Here is a 20,595-nt window from a genome sequence, read left to right on the forward strand (position 1 = left end):
CTTAATAAGCATATAAAAATTAGGTAAATTAAGGGAAAAGTGGAGTAAGTAAACAAGAGAATATATTGGTCGCTTAAGGAATGGCTGTGTTAAATTGGTAAATCATTCATCCAACCATTTGGGGGGTGGGGAATCTTCTTTCATAAGCCTGCAGCCATACCATCTCCTTAAACCTCTTCTATTAGCCTGTACAAGTCTTTACATGTTTGTATGGAATAGATCCAACAAGAAAGCCTGAATATTGATTCACAGCAAGTGACTGGTTTCCTTCTCAATTAGCACCAATCCGATGCTACGTCTTAGTAGCAGGGATGCTCTAATACCCTTGACTGACTGATATTAAAGTGAGAGCCTGACCATACAATTTCAGTAAGAATCCAGATTATTTTTTCAGAACACAAAGCAGTCACTTGGTACCCGACCACATTCTAGTGTGGGTGATTACTTTCTGCCTCCGTTTTCCCTGCAGTTCCAAAGAGAGTAGAACTCTTTGCACAGCCAGAGTACTGTGCTTCCACTGCTGTATTTTTAGCAGCACAAAAAAATTACTCACTGTTTCGTAAATGCTTTGAAATCCATTGAGCTGGGACTTAAATATGATGTGTCTAATTTTATCACATATGGTGGTGGCTTTTGTCTAGTTCAGCTGATAAAATAATCCAGAATTTTATATTTTAGGCCTTTCAGAGAGCAGCTCCAGCTACAATACTAGCACCTCAGAGTAAGTTGCTTCATGGAAGTTGCAGGTTTATACCAAGGGAATCACAACACCCAGTTTACAGGGACAAGGCACTACTTAAAATTTACTGTAGATTACACAACAATGGGAAGCACACAGCTTTCACACGCCTGTACAATATTATTCTCATTATGAATGAACTCAAACTGACAGAGCAAGACATGAACCAAGTAAGGGTTTGCTTCTGTATAAAGTCCCGCCAAACCATATGCCCACACTTACCCCGTCTATAATTGCTCACTGAAAAACGACCTGTCACCACTGGAAGGCTACTGGGGCCAATACAAAGCTGTTTTGTCTGTCCTCATACCAGCAACAGTATAAAAATTATAGTCCCATAAACGTCTATACATATACTGAACTCAAGGCCATCGTACTGCCAAGAGCCCCGGCCCCAGCCAGTCGGAAGCCATTTTGTGCGTAACCGACACCCAAAGGCGCCGGCGGGAGGTTGAGCGCGCGACGAGACGCCCCTTCCGTCACAGCCCTGCCGCCATCTTGTGGGCCCTGGGCAGGTTTGTTTGCGCAGCTCCGAGTTTCACCTCCTGAGGTAAACTGTAAAGCAAAACGAAAAGCGTAATCCTTCCCTCGCCTCGCCCCAAAATAGTTAACGGCCGGATTCACGATAAAATCGTTAAGGGTTAGCGAACGTGGCTCGGCAGATGTATAATGATGGTAAGGCGGCTAAAGCCAGTTCCCTCGTCCCTCAGCGAGGGGAGCTCTTTGCCTTGAACAGTGTTGCTGCCTGCGCGCAGAGGTGGTTCGGGTCTCTCCAACAGCCACAAGAGGTACGAGCGAAAAGCGCTCTGCGCGCCCTACTGATGTGAAAGCGAAGCGATATTCGAAACCACGCCCAGTGCCGCCCCCTCCTCCTCCCCGCTCCTAATGCCGGACCTGGCCCCGCTGCTGTAGATGAGACCTTCCCGGCGTGTTTGGGTGCGTTGTACCTTTCCCTCTTCCTTTCCCTCACATCTCTCTTCCCACCCTGCGCCTTCAGTATAGGTGTCCCAACACACCGTGCTCCGGGATCGGGTCCCCCTCCCTGTCTAGGCCCCGTCCTCACCGAGGGGCGGGCTGAGCTGGGTGCGGAGAGCCCGGCACAAGTAGGGCCTGAGCCCGACCTTGCTCGTGAGGAGAAACGAAACCCGACGCTGCGTATCCGCCTGAAGCTGTTTTATCTTGTAGAGCAGAGTTTCCTCTTGCTTCATTTTCCAAGTGTGATTTAAAATGACGTAGTTAGAAAGTTGCGGGAAATCTGTATAAACTCCTACGGTAAAAGCAGTTTTAGTTTGTTTTTATGATTAGGAGGACTGTGTTGTTAAACTAGTGCATCTCTAAATGGAAATTAGCGCGGTCACTACTAGTTTACACCGAGAACAAACTATTTAAGCCTAATACTGTAATGAGAAATGTGAAAGTTTCTGCGGGATTTCCCTGTTTTCCCTAAGTATTGTACCAAATCCCCCTTTTTTTATAGGGAAATGTGAAAGTTGTGGAGCATGCATTCACTTTCAACTTTGAAAAATGCCAGATGTTATGACTCAAAATGCAGTTACCTTTGTGTGGTTTCACCACCTCTACCTCTTCAAACAAAGGAGAGCAGAGGAAGCACAAAATGCAGCTAGTGCCTCCTGTAGCAAAGTAGCCTCCTACTCTCTTGCTCTAGCGTAGGGGCTTCCACATGAGCTCATCTTGGGAAACAAAGGTCATTTTCCAAATCAGAACTACACCCACTGATGTTCTATCCTGTTTTTGCTGCTGCAGAGATGGTTGTGAAACATTCAAGAAACAAATGCTGTCAGAAATGACAGACTAATTGTAGACCATGTTTAGAGTGTGAAATGTTTCCCTGCTTCTCTTTAAAAACCTTCGTTCTTAATATAAGGCCTGATATGATGACTTACCAGCATTAATACAGGACACTTCTCTTTGGCTTGATAATCACATTGGTATTTGTATATTGTGCAGCATTTGTGTTACAATCATGGGAATAAGGGTTTCATGCATAGTATTAAACAGGAAAGAGTAAAATTGCTTGAGCCTTGTACAGATGTACCAGCCTCCACTTGTTAATGCCAGCAGGGAGTTACTGGAGTCTTGTGTGTCTTTGTCTGTGAAGCTTTAGTATGTTGTTATTTCCTGCTCCTTGAGGAAAAAAAAAGAAAAAAAAATCTGACCCTGATTTTGGTTGTATTCTGTATGGACTGGGGGCAGTGTAAAATAGTTCAAAAATAGGAGTATAATTAACTTTATTAGCTTCATAGAAGCCAGTGAACATACGGACTTTTTTCTGTCTGTTTTAGTGTGGAATGGAAATGGTTTGTGGTCTGAGGAGTAAATATGCTTGCTAATATTCTCAGGTGTTTACTTTAAAAAATGTCTTCTTCTGAACCATGTTTACAGTGTAATACCCAGGGTCACAAGTCAGTGCAGACTTAGACAAATACGCCTGTGACAAAGGTGGTTTCCTGTGCAGTATGTGAGAAATTCATCAGCTTTAAAATCTTACACTCTGTTCAGGAAAGTCTGAAAGTTAACTAAACCCAGAAACTTGTGTTTAAGTGCACTTTGGTACACGTGCCTTGCAACGTGTTTCCTCTCAGACCTCTTTTGAGGACAAGAGGACAGATGAGTCACCCTAGAATCAGTGGTTTTCTTTCCAGAGACCTTAAGACTATTTCCCAGAAGAGTCCTTCCTTTGTGAGAATTTGAGGTGATAGTGAACTAACATAGCCAGACTCTCCCCTCACCAGTCATTTTCTGTCAGCATACCAGGGGGTTTCCTGGTCCTTTGAATACAGGAGGAAAAGAGATTTTTTGTTGTTGTTGTTGTTCCGTGTGTAGGCCTGCCCCTTTCATTCACTGTTCCTGACGTGACCTTGCAGTATCCTTTTATCTGTCAGTGATGGTGGTAGTGTTAGACTTCAGCTGTTTGGAATGATTCTGGATTTCTTATAAATCGGGAATGTAAATGAGAATGTGTAGTACTTTAGGTTTCTTTTTTTAACCATCTTCCTGCTCCGTAAGTTTTGCATTGAAATCTTTACTCAATACATGAAACATTGAACTGAAGAGGAAAATCTTGAGTGTTTTCTTGCAGCAATATTGGCAAATTACACGTGCACGTGAACACGCAAACTATTGGGGCAGCTTTATCTCTGATGACTGTGAACTTTTTTCTTTCCTCTTGAGAAGATAAGCTGGTTTTCCTCTTCTCTTTGTAAAGAATGTATACTCAATAACTCTTCTCGTTGCAGGACCCAGCTAATCTAAATTGAAAGCCAGGCTGCTGGGTTCTACATTGTCATTGTTTTTCTCGTTAATTGTTACAGCTATGATAACTGTATCTGTGACGTTTGCAAAAGTGGTCATATCAGATGGAAGGGTGAAGCATGGTGCCCTTCACCCCTCACGGTGAAGTGGATCTGGCTCAGATGTATGCAGATGGAATGTATCAGGCTTGCCGTAGTGGTGTGTCATTCCTGCTATCAAAATACAGTGAAATAGTTTTTGGACACAAAGTTATAAACTATTTTAGTTTATACTAAATATGTACTTCATGTTGCTTTTACTCATTCCCCACTCAGAACCCTGGGGGAATGAATGTTATTGACAGATCACTATATGTGCGCAGTTGTTTTTATTTGGAGCATCATTCCTGGTTCACTGGACCAGTGGAATCATACAGAAGAATGCATGACCCTAGATAATTTTTCCTTGTTTTTCCCCCCACTAAAATTAGGAAGTAGCCCCCAGCAGTAATTTGTGACATTGACATTTGTCCAACAGAAAACAAGCTGATATAATCAACTTTGTCTATGGACTATCGTTGGAAAATACTGGATGGAAACCAATGTGTGCTGGATCTGGATCCGTGATTCAGCAATGGTCAAATGCCAGTCTTTCAATGTCCTTGTGGACAGACTTGCATACAGGTAAGAGAGTTTTCAGCACTGGAAGTATTGATCAGTATTTTTTTATAATGAGTATGCAATTTATCTTACATAAAGGAAGTTCACAAAAATAAATAATTCATATATGTGTTTTAAAGGCAGATTATTTTTAAGCTAACATATAAATAGTAATTTTGCATGTCTGAAATTTTAACTCTGTAGGAAATTCGTCCCTACTGCACACACACACGCACACCTCTTTTTTTAACTAGTTTTAAAAGATCAGATAAAAATCAACTAGAGTAGTTTTTAAAAAATATAAAGTTTATCTGAGATTTCTGAAAGTGGCCAAAAGTTGTTAAATTCCCATTTCTCTTTAAAGTGAGTCATAAATATGACTTCCTCAAGCTCTTTTGAAAGTCCCAGCTGTATGTACTTGGGAGATGCTTTCATATGAGAGTGTTTTGTGCCTCCCCCTTGACTGCATTATGTCATGAAAACAGTCTTTGTCTTTCTGTAGAATTCTCACAAATGCTGATGCTAGATTGAAAATAAGTTAGGAATAGATATGCTTTTCCTCTGATAGAAAACTGTACAGAACACATTCCAGTGCATAAGGGGTTCCTTTGCTTATCAGAGGCCTGCAAAATTTTCCCACCCTGCCCTTCCACCCCAGCTGTACAAGTGATAGCATTGCAGGTCCATGTATGAAATAGAACAGGTCCAATAGTAGAAATATTTTGTCTACCCAGTTTGGTTTTGTTGGAAACTAAACTTTTCAGCTTGCTGTATTAAAAATACTGTGGTTCTGGGTATTTGAAAGTGGCAGCTTCTACTGATGTTTCATTTCTGTTTGTGATTTTTTTTTTGGTGTTTGCACTGTTTACATTAGAGTTAAATGTTGTTGCACTTCTTAGAGCAAACAGTGCATTTCATTCTCCCAGGTTCCTGAATGGTGTCATGTGATGAGGGAAAACACTGTGTTTGTGCCTATCCCTTTTGGGTTCTGAAGAACAGAACCGTATCAGAGAGGATAGGTGTTGCTTTTTGCTGGTTGTGTGCTGTAGCAGGAGTACTATAATTGTGTGTTTACTCTAGGTATTCAGCACAGTCTGCATAGAACGCAGGTAGGAGGCTGCAATGGGCTAAGCAGGGTATCTGCAGCCCTGTTAACTGTCAGCTGCAGTTGAACGCTCTGTGCTTCTGAAAATGAGCCAAAGCGGCCTCAGTGGCGTTTTGAGGACTCTGTCGTATATACATTAGATCTCATTTACACTGTGGTATGGAAGTGCAGGAGTACTTAAGCTGAGTACTGCTTGGGTCTTCTAACATGGTGGGTTTATGATATTTTACAGCTTGCCTGTGCTGCCCTTCCTTACCTTCCCCTTCCGTTTTGCTTCTGAAGATGGGACCTTGAGGTCATAGCAGCTACTTGTGCTATATTCTGCTAGTGATTCAGACATGCTATCAGCAAGATTAACAGTGCCCTTTTTTTTTTTTTTTTTTTTTAATACTGGTGACTTGCTATTGTGACTGTCAGCAACAGCGTTGGAGGAGAAAGCCACTGCAGTCTTTGACTCCGTAGAAAACATGGGTCACTGGGATAGATGTAGATAAAGGAGACTTTGCCCTAGGAACTTGAATTTGATATGCACTTTTAGTGGGCAGTGGAACCCAATCCGTGAGTTCAATTGAATCCAACTCTTACTCATTTTCTGAGGAAAGTCAGATGGATGTATAGAGCCGTTTCATTTAAACAGCATTGGAATGAAAAAAAAAAAAAAGGCGCTTGTAGATGAGTTTCTCTCATCTCATGTCCTTAATGCATGGACACAGTATGTGACATTGTTGATTGTGACTTCCAGAATGTGCTTCCAGGTGCTAGAATCTTTCAGTGTATTAGGCTTTGAAGTTGAATTGACTTTTGCTTCTCAGAATGGTTTAAACAAAACTATTCGGTATAGTGACTGAACTTCTTGTAAGGGCTGAGATTTGTCTTTAAATTGCTCATTTCACCGTTCTGCATGTAGGTAATGGGGACTGGAGAAGGTTAGATAGAATTTCCATAGTTGGTGGCAGTGGAAATTGAGCATAGCACCCTACTTATTTTGTTAATCACAAGGGTGGGGTTTTTTCTAGGTTTGAATTTTTATTTCGGTTTTCAGTATGGTGAAACATGAATGTCACATGAAGAAAAAGACAGTCTATCATTTATGTATACCTTCGGAGCTAACTGATTTGCATACTTAAGGTTGGAATTTTTTCTTTGTGTGGTTCTTCGATCTTTTTGAGCAGGGAGGGAGGATGTGGGGAATCCTTAAAACCCCAGTAGCTCATTCAGAATGGAATCACTATAAATTATACTAATAAGTAAGAAAATCCACACATTCCTGAATTTATAGATAATCAGTGTTTTAAAATATTACATATTGTGAATATTTCCTTTATTTTGACTTCATTTAAGGCAAAGTGCGTGCCTGATAGCGGTGAGTTTATATGTGGCTGTTTTTTAATTCTTTTGTCTACAATGTGTGGTTACACTACCTCCTAGCTCCGAAAACTCTTCCTGAAAAATGCCTTGAGACTTTTAGGGGAGAAAAGGTGGTGGTGAGCAGGGGGTGTGGAGGGTTGCTGGGAAGAGATCAGAGCTTTAGACTTAAGTTGCTGTGGAACTTAACTCTTATTTCCAGAAACACTTGAAATATCACTCATCAGCAAGCTGATGACTTTTGTTTCACTTCCTATGGAATTTACAGACTTATGTTAAGGTAATTTTACTTTAAAAAGAACTTCCATTTTTTTCTGATTAACATGACCTACCAAGTACTTTTTGTTCTGTAATGAACAGCTGGGAGAACCCCATGAGAACAGGCGGTCTATGTAGACTACGTTGGTATTTTAGTTGTAAGTGAAATACGTCAGATAGGAGAGTTAACTGTGAACTTGTGCAGCAGATCACTGATTTAGTACCTTTTAATTCTCTCCCACAGAACTGCTTATGTAAAAATGCATCTAGTTAAGAATGAACACAGAAGTGCTGTGGTAGACAAGGGCTTCATGTCATGTTGGCTTCCTGTTTAAAAAACAGTAGGCTCACAATTTTAAAGGGACAGCGACAAAGTGATGACCAGGTGCCAAGTGCCAGCTGTCCTTATTCACCAGATTGAACAAGAATTGGATAAAGAAGAAGAAGAGATTATGGTTTTCCTATGCCGAGACCTTGCTCCTGACTTGGCCACTGCCAACCTGAGAGAGCTCTTGGTGGCTTTGAATGAGAGGGAGAAATTGTCTTTTCTTGGCTTGTCTGAGCTGTTGTACAGGGTTAAGAGGTTTGACTTGCTAAGGAGGATCTTGAAGACTGAGAAAGCAACAGTGGAAGCTAACCTTGCCAGGAGTCTCAGAATTGTCCCTGATTACAGGTAATACATCTATTTCAGATTTCGAGGCTACTCTCTTTTATTCAAAATGTATGCAGGTTGTTTAGTTTTGGTTTTTTGTGGGTTTGTTTTTTGTTTCTTTTCTAAATATGTCTTGAAGGTAAAAAAAATCAGAAAAGGGCATTATATCTAGAGTTATAGTGAAAAGAATATGTCAAGTTTAGTCCCTAAAATAAGCCTTAGTAGCTTATTACAAGTCAAGGCATTAGAAGCATCTATCTTTATGGAGTTTGTATATGTTAATGAATAAAACCAGTGATGTTGTACAGTTCTAGATTAGCAGGTAGAAATTACGCTTTAGAGGAACATCATTAGTTAGAGATACTTTCTTTTCTAGTTTGTTTTGGGCACATAGCCGTGTGGTATAGCTTTTCTCAGGGGACCTGTCTCTTGCTACTTTCTACTCTGTAGTTTTAAGATGCTTAAATTAAGAAGCTCCAGTTATTTTCTTTGAGAGACTTCAGAAAGAAATGTATGTACTCATAAGGAAGATTTTCTTGTGTTAACTTCTCACTGAAATAAAACCCCTGTAACTACCAAGTAAAAAAGTTAAGGATGTGTTCTGTTGTCTCATTCTCTTACTTGATCTCTATTGAAATATTAAGGAGACTTCTGTTTTCCTAGCAGTGGCTATTACACAGTCAGTCTGAGTAATGCAGGTGCTGATGAGCAAGAGTAGGTATTTTGTAATTGGATCTTGGAGCAGGGTAGGCTTTTTTCCTGTCGTTTAATTGGGAATGGTACATGTAAGACTGGGACATGGGAGAAGTTGGGTGAGTTGGGCAAGGGTGGGGTCTTGCTGAAAGCTAATCCTTTAGAAACGTCTCAACTTTATTTCAGGGTACTAATGGTAGAGATTAATGAGAATCTGGAAAAAGAAGAAGTGAGTTCTCTTGTTTTTCTACTCAGAGATTACGCACCTCGTATGAAAATGGCAAAAGATAAGGTAATGTCTTTCTGCTGATATTCTCCTCTGAAGCAACGAGAGATTAAAGTAAAAAGGGAAGTAGCTAGACAGCAAAGGAGGGGAGACAGTACTGCAAGGGGTAGTGAGGCAGGAGTAGACAAGTCAGGAAGTGGAGAAGAAGTAGTGACTTCTATTTCATTTTTATTTTTTAGTTCAAGAAAAGAAGCATGAGAAACAGTAAGCGGGAACAGTGAAGACTTGGTGTAGTGAATGGTGTTAGCATGAACCTTGCAGGCAGAAGGCATTAAAAAAAAATCTTCAGTATTAGTGATCTGAAAGTTGATATATGAAGGCTCTCAAACCAATAATCATATGAAATGTATTTTGAATTACAAGATCACTTTTTATGTTTGTGCTCTGCTTCACTTAAAAAAGAACAGTTTTATTTTAATTATGTCTTTCTCTGTACATTTGCATTCTGCATGTTTAAATGCTCTGAGAAAGCAGAGATTCGATAGAGAGGGTTCAGAAAACTTGACCACTGTGCATAGAAGACTGAAGATTTCCATCTTTGTCCTTTGAGTTTTATTCTTTTTCTCTCTTTAACCAAAGAAGGAGAGAAGTCCTGCAAATTCCCCAAAGCTTTTCTTACCTCTTGCTTTGTGGCCTGTGAGGTGACATTCCAAGTGGCTGGCTTTGTAGCGACAAGGAAATGCAAAACTGTTTCCTCAAAAACTTTGATTTGTTTTTAAAAATAGCACCTCCTAGTTTTCATTACTCCTATGATAATACCAAGAATTCTTATATCTTCCAGATAATTTTCTTAGTATTTCAGAAGGTAATGTCCCTAGTTCTTCAATATACAACCTTTATGACCTCCCCATGTTATTTTCTGGGTTGCTTTGTTACTGACTGGCAGAGAACAAATTACTGATATGACAATTTGGTTTCTGTTGCTATTCTAGAGTTTTCTAGCTCTTGTGATTGACCTGGAGAAACTAAATTTGGTGGCTCCTAATCAACTGGATTTGATAGAAAGTTGTTTTCGAAATATTCACAGGATAGACCTGATTAGGAAGATTCAGAAGTACAAATACGAAGGTAAGGTGCTATTTTTGCACTGGTTATTCTCGATAGCAAGGATCAGATGTGCTCTTACTGAAGATAAAATTATGAGTTACAAGTCAGAGTATTTGCATGCTTCACAGATTAAGGCTTTTAAAACACTTGATATATGAGGGTGTATTTCTCTGTGTGTTTCTGTTAAATTTTCAGCTTTAATGTGCTCCGTTCATCCTCAGCCAGTATATGTAAATGCACTTCAGGCATCTCTCCCTAATCTCAGTCTGATTGATCCTCCTTATAATTCAGGGGTAAGTATACAATAAATCAGACAGATCCTTTATTTCTAAATATTGCCAGCCATTGAAAGGGGATTAATCTTTACAGAGCCTAAGGAATGAGAGATTGCTAGTAACTAAAATACTACTTGCTTTATTTCTCTTATGCCTGTTATTTGCTGGGTTTAGGGTGTGATTTAAATCTTCTGACTGAGAAAGATCCCCTTTAAAGAGCTTCTGTGATTTTTTTCCTATTAGTTGGACATATAAAATCTGTATCTTGAAAGTTTTTCCTGCTACTCTGGCGAGTGAAAAGTTTTGCTTTGACTGTTCTTTGCAAAACATATTATTCTTTGTTCTTCTGGACTTGGCAGGGAAAGTAGCTTTTTAACTTTGGAAGCTGAAGGTTGTGGCTTTTTAAGAAGAGCTTTTCAGAATTTTTTTGTGTGTTTTGTTTTAATCTCATTTTAATGAAGATATCTCAGTATGTCAAGTCATCAAATCCTGTTGCATGCAGTATTCTTCATACTTGGGTTAGGTCTGATATTGTAATAGTATGACCTGAATTAAAGTCTTTAGCCTTGCTAAATGAATTTGATGAGATCACTTCTGTCATGTATTCAGTAAATACGTATGTATAAAGCTTACATACAAGACACCAGTGATGCAGTTTGTCTCTACTAACAATGCCACAACAGCTTTGTTTTCCAGACTACTAATGGGAAAGAGTTTGCATTGACTTTCCACACTGTGATAATAATGTTATAGTTTCCTTTCTTAATTCAGTGAAAGTTCCTCCCTGCTGCTCTATAGGAAACAAAATTCACATCTTCAGAGGTTTTTTTTGTTTTACTATTTTAAGGATTAAGCTTTTCTTTGCTGTTCATGGCAAACTGGTCATTTTTTTTTTCTGAGGAGGAAGGGTTTGGGGTTTTTTGTTTGTTTGTGGCTTTGGTAGGGGTTTTTTTATTTGTTATTTTGTAATTCTAGTTAGCTGATAGATGTGAATCTAAAATATGTAATCCTTTTACTGAGGAAGAAAAATACTATTGCGTTATATTTTGGAACACATGATTATTAATTCTTGAAGGAGAGAGGGAAAATACATGTTTTTCTTCATTTTAGGTCCAGAATGTGAACAAAGAAGAACCACGAAGTGGACAAAGTCTTATCCTGGGTAAGAGCATTTTATCTGAGTTTTGATAATATAAAAGAGCCAAACGATGCGTTTCATTGTATCAAAAGGACTGTTGTTTGGTAGTTGTGTTTATGGCTAATTCAGTTGATACCACCAGGAGCAGAGGGTATTTAGTACCTCTGAAAACTGAGCCTTGCCTTGTTGTTTGCTCTTGTATTTGCTTTGCTTGTGCTGCCAGATCTTAAAACTTTATTGAAATTGTTTTGGGCTTCCACTGTCACAACTTTCCAACAGAATAAATAGTTTAGTAATAAAATCATGGAAAAGGTTGACTAGCCAGCTCTGGAGGCCCACGTAGTGCAGCCATGTCCATTAAGTCTTGAGTAGGAAGTTTTTGTGTCTGTTCAGTGGTGGACTCTCCACCAGGCAGGCCAGGAAGTTGTCTGGAGAGTACCATGTTCTTACCGTGTTTGCTGTGTTCTTTCTGGAAACCCATAATACCTCTTAAATATGGTGATTTTTAAAAGAGTAGTTGGCTGAATTCTCGCAGTGTAGGAGAGATTGTTTGTTTGTTTGTTTATTCTAGTCACAAGCAATGTAGAATGCAATCCAAATAACATTTAGAGGTAAAATATTTGGGTTTGTGTTTTTTTTTTTTTTAACTTCAGTAGCATAGAAACTAAGACGTCCAGATGAGTGAAAACTTGGCTGAACTAGATAGGTTCCTCTGTAACTGATTTGGTGTCAAAGAAATGTCACTGGTACCTACATACTGAGATTACTTCTGTATGTTTTAACTGCAACAGAACCAGTCCACGTGCCCATTCAGGAATCAGGACCAGTGTCACATAAGGTATGTGCTTGTGCATATGTATGCATGTAAATATAATAAAAACCTCTGCAGGTATTTACCTTAGTTTTCTTTGTGTTTCATTTTGAGATTTCCGTTAATTGCATGCAAACAGAAGGATGTGTACATCCATATCTGCCTCAGCCATAAACAGGTTCTATGAGCTGTTTTTGCAGCATATATTTTTAATATAAAATGGAAGCAGCACTGTGCAAAATGCATGTATATATGATGTGCACAGAGAACATGTATATTTATTAGTGGAGGCTAAGTCAAAACCTGTTGGAAGTCAGACCTCTTGCCAGCTGCATTAGAAATGGCAGGGCTTCTTTGCATTCAGTAAATTTTGTTCTTTATTCTCTCCCTGCCCCTTGCTCTCCAGGTAGAAGACAGACATGCTTTGGGTATTTGATAAGAATGGACTACTGCTATTTTCACCAGCTCTCCTGTAGGCCAGGAACCAGGGAGTTATATGTAGCAAAGTGATTGTAATCTTTTTAAAGGGGAGAGGAATTGTGATAGAGTCATTACAAGGAGGTTGTTCCACTAAATAAGGCAATAAATGTTGTTCTGATGAGCAGTGCTTGTTTGCATACCTGAAAAACACAAAAGTTCTCTACATTTACTGTGTTGGCTGGATGAAGCTTATAGCTCCTAACATCTCAATAGCAGTTACACTTAAAGAAATTAATTTGGAAGTACTATAGAAGGATCATTCCTGTCATAGTCCAGGTCTTCAAAAAGCCCCTCCACCCCATACAGGTTTGGGGTTTTTTGGGGTTGTTTGGTTTGTTTTTTTTTTGGGGGGGGGGGAGGTAGTGTAGGGGGAGAGTTACATTTGAAGATGTGTCCAGAGTTAAGGTTCAGTCTCAAACTCACCTCTCATTTCTGGTACAGTCTTAGTTTTTGATTAAGGATCATTGTGATAGTAAGATTGCGTAACACAAGGATGCAAAAATTAAGCCTATACTAGAAATAAGGAAAAAAAAATCATTAGTCCTTCTCTCATGATTTTTTGTTTTAGTTGCGTAGATAAGACATCTTTTATCCCAGTAGGTAGACTTCCGCTAGCTACTCTATGGAAAAAATAACAGAATGTAATTGAATAGATCTGAGGTGGTTAAATTGGAGAAAACAATAAAGTCTGTAAGTTGAGAGAGTGACATACTAACTTAGTATTTGTCCTTCACGTTCCTCAGGTATTTGATGATCAGTACAGAATGCAAAGTCGACCTTTAGGAATATGCCTGATAATAGACTGTATTGGCAATGACACAGGTAAGTCTCTGGAATTTGAAGTTCCTTATCTTGTTAATCTTGGATAATTAGAACAATTTAGTATAAAGAATATGATGTACATTTACCAGCCAGACTAGGGTAATGTCCTAGTCAGCTAGTCTTATCAATTCTTGTAAGTTTTCTAAAGCACAGAGTTGGAAGGCCCAACCTGAGGTTAAAGCCAACTGTCCTAACTATTGCAAACAATGTTTGTTTGGGTTTTGGTGCAGAATCTCTGAATGAAAGAACTTACAAGGGCTTAGACTGAATTTTGTGAGGGAGAAAAAGGATGTTCAGAGACTAACAGAACAGTTAAGCTGCAGTCATACAGCAGGTTATTGGGAGAGATGGTAAAGATAGTGTTGCCCACCAGTTAACAAAACCAAAACCAAAGCTGTTGCGGATTTGAAGTGTAATCATAATGGACACCACAGATTTTGAATAGCTGAAGGCACGTGGTCCTTTATTAATAATGTACCTAGGCTTCTGTTACATCTTGCACAGTTTAACTGAAACCATCACCATAGCTTTATAGGGAAAGGAATTTTTCTTACTTCCCTCTTGGTTTAGTTAAAAAAAAAAAAAAAAACCACACACACAAAAAAAACACAAACCAAAAAACCAATTTGCATGTAGAATTCAAGGTAGTCAGTGCCATGGTTAAAATATGGGTTTTTCTTGATTGCCTTTGTGGAATCCAAAAATCAGATTCTTGCATAAACAAAAAAACCCGCACTCTCTAATCATTGGAACACATGAGGCTAAAAATAAAAATGAAGAGAGTAGTTGCAGTCAGTTCTGTAATAAGCTACGAGATGCACAAAGGCTTTGTGCTTTCTCATAACTAATGGTCCAGCAGATGGACCAACTTAGAATTATTGATGTAGTTGCTGAAGAGCAGTGGATGCAGAGCACTGACACAAAGTAAAATTTTGATGTTTGCTTGACAACAGTATTTTAGGTAAATGATATAAAATAACACACTTAGTTTGCCATTAGGGTAACAGGAACTACAACTGCTTAACAATCCTGCCATGCATGGAGAAGAGGGACAAGGAAATCACTTGACTCAGTTACATGCAATTGGGAAGCATCCTTGGAATCTGATTGTGGCCTGTCCTACCAAGTTCATCGATGGCCTCTGGAAAAATAAACAAACAAACAAACATACAAGCACAAAAAAAAAAAAAAAAAACCACCACAAAAAAAACCCCAAGGATGCAATTGCTGGATGTAGAAATTAAGTTGTTAAACTAAAGCACTTCTTCAGTTCTACTCTCAAAAAAAATACGCTGACTTTTGCCCCAAGAGGAAAATAAAACAAAGACAACCTGCCAAGGACTGAAAGACTGGGGGGCTGGGGCAGCTGTTGGAATCAAACATTCTACTCTGTCCTGTTGCCTGCTGCTTTACTTTCCTGTTCTTCTCTCTTTCATGGTAGCTTTAGAGAACAAAAGACCCTTTTGATGCAAGAAAGTTACTATGCAGGCTTAATCTGGAAGGTAGCACAATGGTCTGCTCCAGTACCAAAATAATTATGTATTACTTGAAGTTCTGTTTCTTAAAAGCAAGCGCAAAAAGGATCGCTAGAGAAATTTCAGTGTGGAGAGTTAAAGGAAACATGAGGTGTGAAAATAGCCTTGTTCACAAAAAAAACCTCTTTAAATTTCATACTCTCTAATGGGATATGAGCATGTGCTGACCTGGTTTTTTGAACAAGAATGTTTTACTATGCCAGGTCTGAGTTTTTTTAAATGAAACAGTAAGTATAAAAGCAGATAAGGCACGTACGCTGGAGAAAACAGGAAGTAAAGAAGGAACTGTTATGTCAGTTCATAGTCACGGATACATAAATTTAGATCTATTCTTCCCTAGAAGGCACAGATCTTTTGCACAGGCAATATACTGTGCAGACCCCTTTGTCATAGTAATTGCTACTAAATACAAAGATGTGCACAAAATAAAAAAAAAAAATCAATGCATGTGCCCTTCACGAGCTCATATGGTCATTTCAGTACTTGCACAAGAACAGAAAGTGTAAATGTGATAGAGGAAGTCTGCTGACTGGAAAGGACAAAAATGGGTTACATATTTAGCATCTGGCATGTCAGATACACCTGCAAACCATGGCTCTGCTACTGCTGTGCCAAAACCACGCAGAGTAAGTCTTAGTGTGCCTCAGTCTCCATGTGTGTCTGCGTTGGGTACAGAAGCAATTAAATCATGCGTTTGTCTCAGATACTTGATGTCACCAGTGCATCATTAACATTTTGACATGATAGAAAGCAAGACTTTCAATGAAATACATTACTGTGCTAGTGAGATTCAGGAAAGGCAGGATATACGGCATTGCTTAAAGAAGTCTGTTAGAAAGGCATTCACTACTCTATAGAGTTGTTGTGCCACACTACTTCTGAAGTCTGAAAATACCAAAGAAAGAGAAGATGGCAGGGAGAACGTTAGGAACTGTATCTGTGGCATGCATTAGAGTCTGTAGCTATCCAAAGATTTAATCTGAGGAAGCTGAGGCAATAATAGATACTGTAGGATCAAGGATTAAAACAATTGAAAATGCCCAGTGTAAACAATGTGAATTCATCAGATGCTGATAAAATTCAAACTGAAATGCACCTTGTGGTTTTGTAAATAAGAGTCTTGCTTTTTTGTAAATAGCTGCTTTTGACTTTTCCATTTGGAAGCCAATTTTTATCCTTACGTTGTAAACAACTGTCCTGGTTTTGGCTGGGATAGAGTTAATTTTCTTTCTAGTAGCTGGTATAGTGCTGTGTTTTGGATTTAGGATGAGAAATAATGTTGATAACACACTGATGTTTTAGTTATTGCTAAAGGAGTGGTTACACTAGTCAAGGGCTTTTCAGCTTCTCATGCCCTGCCAGCGAGAAGCTGGGAGAGAGCACAGCCAGGACAGCTGACCCAGACTGGCCAAGAGGCTATTCCATTCCTCAGTATATAAACTGGGGGGAGTTGGCCAGAGGGCATTGATGGCTGCTCGGGGATGGGCTGGGCATTGGTCAGCATGTGGTGAGCAACTGCATTGTCCATCACTTGTTTTGTATATTCTTTTATCATTATTAGTATTATTTTTATTATTTTATCTTCTTCTGCTGTCCTGTTAAATTGTCTTTATGTCAACCCATGGGTTTTACTTTTTTTTCCCCGATTCTCTCCTTCATCCCACAGGGAGGGGGAGGGGGAGTGAGCAGCTGTGTGCTGCTTAGTTGCCAACTGGGGTTAAACCACAACAACAATCAAGGGGAGAAAAAGGTAGTTTTTTATGTAGAGTGGAAATGCTCAAAAGTCAGTGGAGGTTTGTTGGGAGATGATTACTGTTGAAGAAACAAGATGTTTTCTGATCTCAGGTTGCAGCATGTGATGCTGTGTTTTGTCTTGCCTTAAAGTAAAATTGCTGTATCCAAAGCTTACCATATATAATTTCCGATTCGTTGTTAAACTAAGGTATCAGCTCTAAATTCGTTGGGTTTATTTTGTTTTAATTGTGATACTTAGAGTGTGTGTATAGTCTAAGGTGACACCAAGTTTTGTATCTTTGCGTGTATGTGTACATGCTAGTGAGGTAAGTTAGTTATAGGAAAACAGTGAGATAGTAAATCATAGGAAAAGCACTCTCGTTGCTGTAACTCTCGTTTTGCGTATATACTACCGCCCTCTAATGGATGAAGTGCTTCATCGAGTATGACTGCTAAACTGTATTAATACTGAATCTTGGTTTACTTATTTATTTTTACTGCATGTTTTATTGCCTAAAATAGAGGGGATTTTTCCTTTCTATTTCCAAATTTTAAAATGTCTGGAAAGTTTTTTAATTATTTTACAAAATTTAATGAAACCAACAGAACTGGAATGAAACGCTGTAGTTCCTGTTTTCCGCCTCGCTGTAGTATAGAGTTTGTGTCTACCCTGTATTTTGCTGAGGAAAGTTACAAGTTCTGTTCCCTGTTTTCACTATGGGCTTTTTGAGGAGAACAGTGTGGTAGTAGAACTCCTGCTTTGCTGCCAGTCACCTCTGAAATAGCCTCTGCTAATTAGGGATTGTTAAACTTTGGAAGTCAAGGAACAGTCTAGGTTCCTGTGTCTGTAAGGCATTTTACATACACATGGCACTTGATATTTCCTGTCATATCAGAAACTGTGCATGGGCAATGTATATGTGGTTTATACTAAAGATACGATGCTACAGGTATGAGTCATACTAGTAGCTTGTGGTTCTCTGAACACTTAAAAAATACCTGTGGTTCTAACCACCGTGTATCTGGTTTCACTCCCATATTAATAAACATCCAAAGTAGTTACTCAGGGCATAGCACATTTTCCTGCAGCACAGTTTAACACAAATACAATAGAGTTAAACTGTAGATAGCCAAAAATCAAGATTTAAATTTCTAACACATTTGAAAAGGTTCATTGTTCAGTTTTTTTGGTTTTTTTTTTTTTTGGTTTTTCCCTGAAAATGCCATTCTGTCACAGTTAAGACTGCAGTGTCCATTCTCCACCTGGAACTCATCACTTAAAGTCTGTTTTATATAATAGGAAGCATAAATGATTGCAGTAGGTTCCTTTTTGACTGATGAAGGGAGCCTCTGTGTTTCCTATGCAGTTCTGTATATCTATAATAACCATTCAGAGTAATTTTGACAAGTTAAAAGGTGAAACAGACTTCCCATGCTATCAAGATCACTCCTTACCATTTCAAGAATGTTCTGTGTGAAGCATTTTCTAATGTTTTTCTCTTGCCTAATGTTTCAAGTCCTAGGAACTTGGGATACTGGCTCTAAATGAAAGCATGCAAGTGTCTGTGGAATTTGGAACAGATCACTTACCAAATAGTAGTGTCTTTGCTGTCATGAAGTACATACAGTCCCTGGAAGTATTCAAAAAATGTGTGGATGTGGTGCTTAGGGATGTGGTTTAGAGGTAGACCAGGCACTTAGGTTAACAGGTTGGACTCGATGATCTCAGAGGTCCTTTCCAACCTTAACGATTCTATGATTCTATGATAACTCATATTAAAGACAACGTGCAGATAGCTATATAAGTATGTCGTGTACTGTGATCAACATCAAGTACTCCCAATTTTGTAATTATTGTGATGAAATAAGCATCTTATGTCCAATAGTGAAATACTGTAAATACTGTAATTCAAGAGAGTTGAGATTGAGCCTTGATGTGGTGTGATTTAATTACATCTTGCTTTTTTCAGATATGTTGGAAGAGACCTTCAGAGACTTAGGCTATGACGTTCATTGTCACAGATATTTAAATATGAACACTATGAATCAAACATTGCTTGAAGTTGCAAGGTTGCAGAAGCACAGAAATTGTGACAGCTTCATTTGCATATTGGTCAGCCGTGGAAGTCCTCAGAGCATCTTCTGTACAGACCATACCTTTTCTGGATTCCCTTTGGAACAAATAAAGAAATACTTTACAGGAGACTCATGTCCTGAACTCCTAGGAAAACCGAAGCTTTTTTTTATTCAGAGCTACATTGTGCCAGAAAATGAGCAAGAATGTACTAGTCTGTTGGAAGTAGATGGGAATGATGAGAAAATCACTGCTAACGCAAAAATCCCTTGGAAAGTCACTATCCCTCAAGTAGCGGACATCTTTTGGAGTCAGTGCAAGGTGGATGTGTCTACACTAGAAAAATCTCCCAGTTCATCCTCATATTATCTGCGATGTCTGGCTGAGCTACTCCGCAATCCTCATAAAAGGTAAATAAAAAAAAGAGGAAAAAATAACCCTTTTCCTATGGCAACCTGCTGTCCTAGAGAAAGAGAAACCTTAAGTTTCATCCCATCTGGTCCTGAAAAGTGCCTTCATGCTGTGTCATAGGTTAAAAGACAAGTATACCTGATTCTGGAACGATGGCACAGGAAGGTAGTCTAAAGTAGGAGTGAAGTTTCTGATTCTGGATAGTAACATGAAAGTGTGTTATGGCACTGGGGCTTACAGAGTGAGAAGGGAAGACCCTGTCCTGGGTAATGTGTTGTCAGGATTGGAAATCTTCCTTCTCCAAGACAAGACACACACCAGGCTTCTGTCAAATTGAGGGTTGCCTTTTATCACTAAGAAGGGCTCTGCTTGCAGATATATGAAGTCAGTGCCTAAGTTCGGGGAAAAGGCAGTGAAGAGGGAAGGATTTTGTCCTTTCTTTAGATCTAATTAACCCTTCACTCAGTGAGCCACTAGATTGCCAATTTGTAATCTTGAATTTAAATATCAGAAAGCTTTAGTTATCTAAAGAGATTATCAGAAGGAATCTGAGCAAAGATCAGATAAGTTTGGATATATAACTTAACCAACAAAGGTTTTCTTTGTACAATTGATCTACCAGGGAGCTAGCAACTGTTTTTCAAGATAGTTGCAGGGTTAACATTTAGTACCTTTTTACAAACCCTAAAATCTTGTAATGAAATCACAGATCATCATGTCAGCCTAAGGAATATCACAATATTGATTTGGGTTATAATAGATTGTCTTCAAAATGCATACTCAGCCTTGAGTTTTAGAGGTGTAACCTGTGCAATAAAGACTGAAATTTGAAACTTTCTCCTTGCTGAGTCTAAAGTTGTCTTCTCTCTTGTGGATTCTTAAATGGTGTCTTGCTTCATTCTCTAATAGAAAGCTTTTACTTTTGTTGCTGCAGGAAACTCTCTATATTAGATATCCATACGGAACTGAACAGAAAAGTCTATGAATGGAATAAGACCACTGACCCAAGCCAACAATACTCACTTCTGCTCCAGCACACACTGAGGAAGAAACTTTTTCTTTCTCCCACTTAACTGCTGTTGGAAAGGACATGTCTGAAGTGGCTAATGAGAAACACTTACTATGATCCAGACAGTTTCACACATACTTTTACTTTATGCATTGTTATTGCATGTGTATCTAAAGTGCCTATTGCTTCCAAACCCAGGGATTTAGAAGCGTTTTGGTGTGTTAAGGCACTAGATTTTATATTTTAATAC

General features: G+C 38.9%; 1 protein-coding gene across 3 annotated transcripts; it reads left to right on the plus strand.

Moving 5' to 3' along the window:
• Positions 1 to 1,287: 1,287 nt before the first annotated feature.
• CFLAR (CASP8 and FADD like apoptosis regulator) lies at positions 1,288 to 20,409 on the plus strand (the record flags this gene model as incomplete). 3 transcript variants are annotated; one of them, XM_082311939.1, is made up of 12 exons in its annotated part: positions 1,288 to 1,675; positions 4,529 to 4,674; positions 6,798 to 6,883; positions 7,623 to 8,051; positions 8,910 to 9,015; positions 9,942 to 10,077; positions 10,252 to 10,349; positions 11,442 to 11,493; positions 12,261 to 12,307; positions 13,504 to 13,582; positions 18,822 to 19,335; positions 20,271 to 20,409. In XM_082311939.1, exons 4-12 carry the CDS (start codon positions 7,756 to 7,758, stop codon positions 20,407 to 20,409), a joined length of 1,467 nt encoding a protein of 488 aa, XP_082168065.1. In that variant the 5' UTR covers positions 1,288 to 1,675; positions 4,529 to 4,674; positions 6,798 to 6,883; positions 7,623 to 7,755. The 3 variants fall into 3 exon arrangements, with proteins under 3 accessions (XP_082168065.1, XP_082168064.1, XP_082168066.1); XM_082311938.1 differs by lacking the exon at positions 6,798 to 6,883; XM_082311940.1 differs by lacking the exons at positions 1,288 to 1,675; positions 4,529 to 4,674; positions 6,798 to 6,883 and adding an exon at positions 6,914 to 7,400.
• Positions 20,410 to 20,595: the final 186 nt, after the last annotated feature.

This window comes from Platalea leucorodia (genome assembly GCF_965183815.1).
Source record: "Platalea leucorodia genome assembly, chromosome: 5".
Classification (NCBI taxonomy): Eukaryota; Metazoa; Chordata; class Aves; order Pelecaniformes; family Threskiornithidae; genus Platalea; species Platalea leucorodia.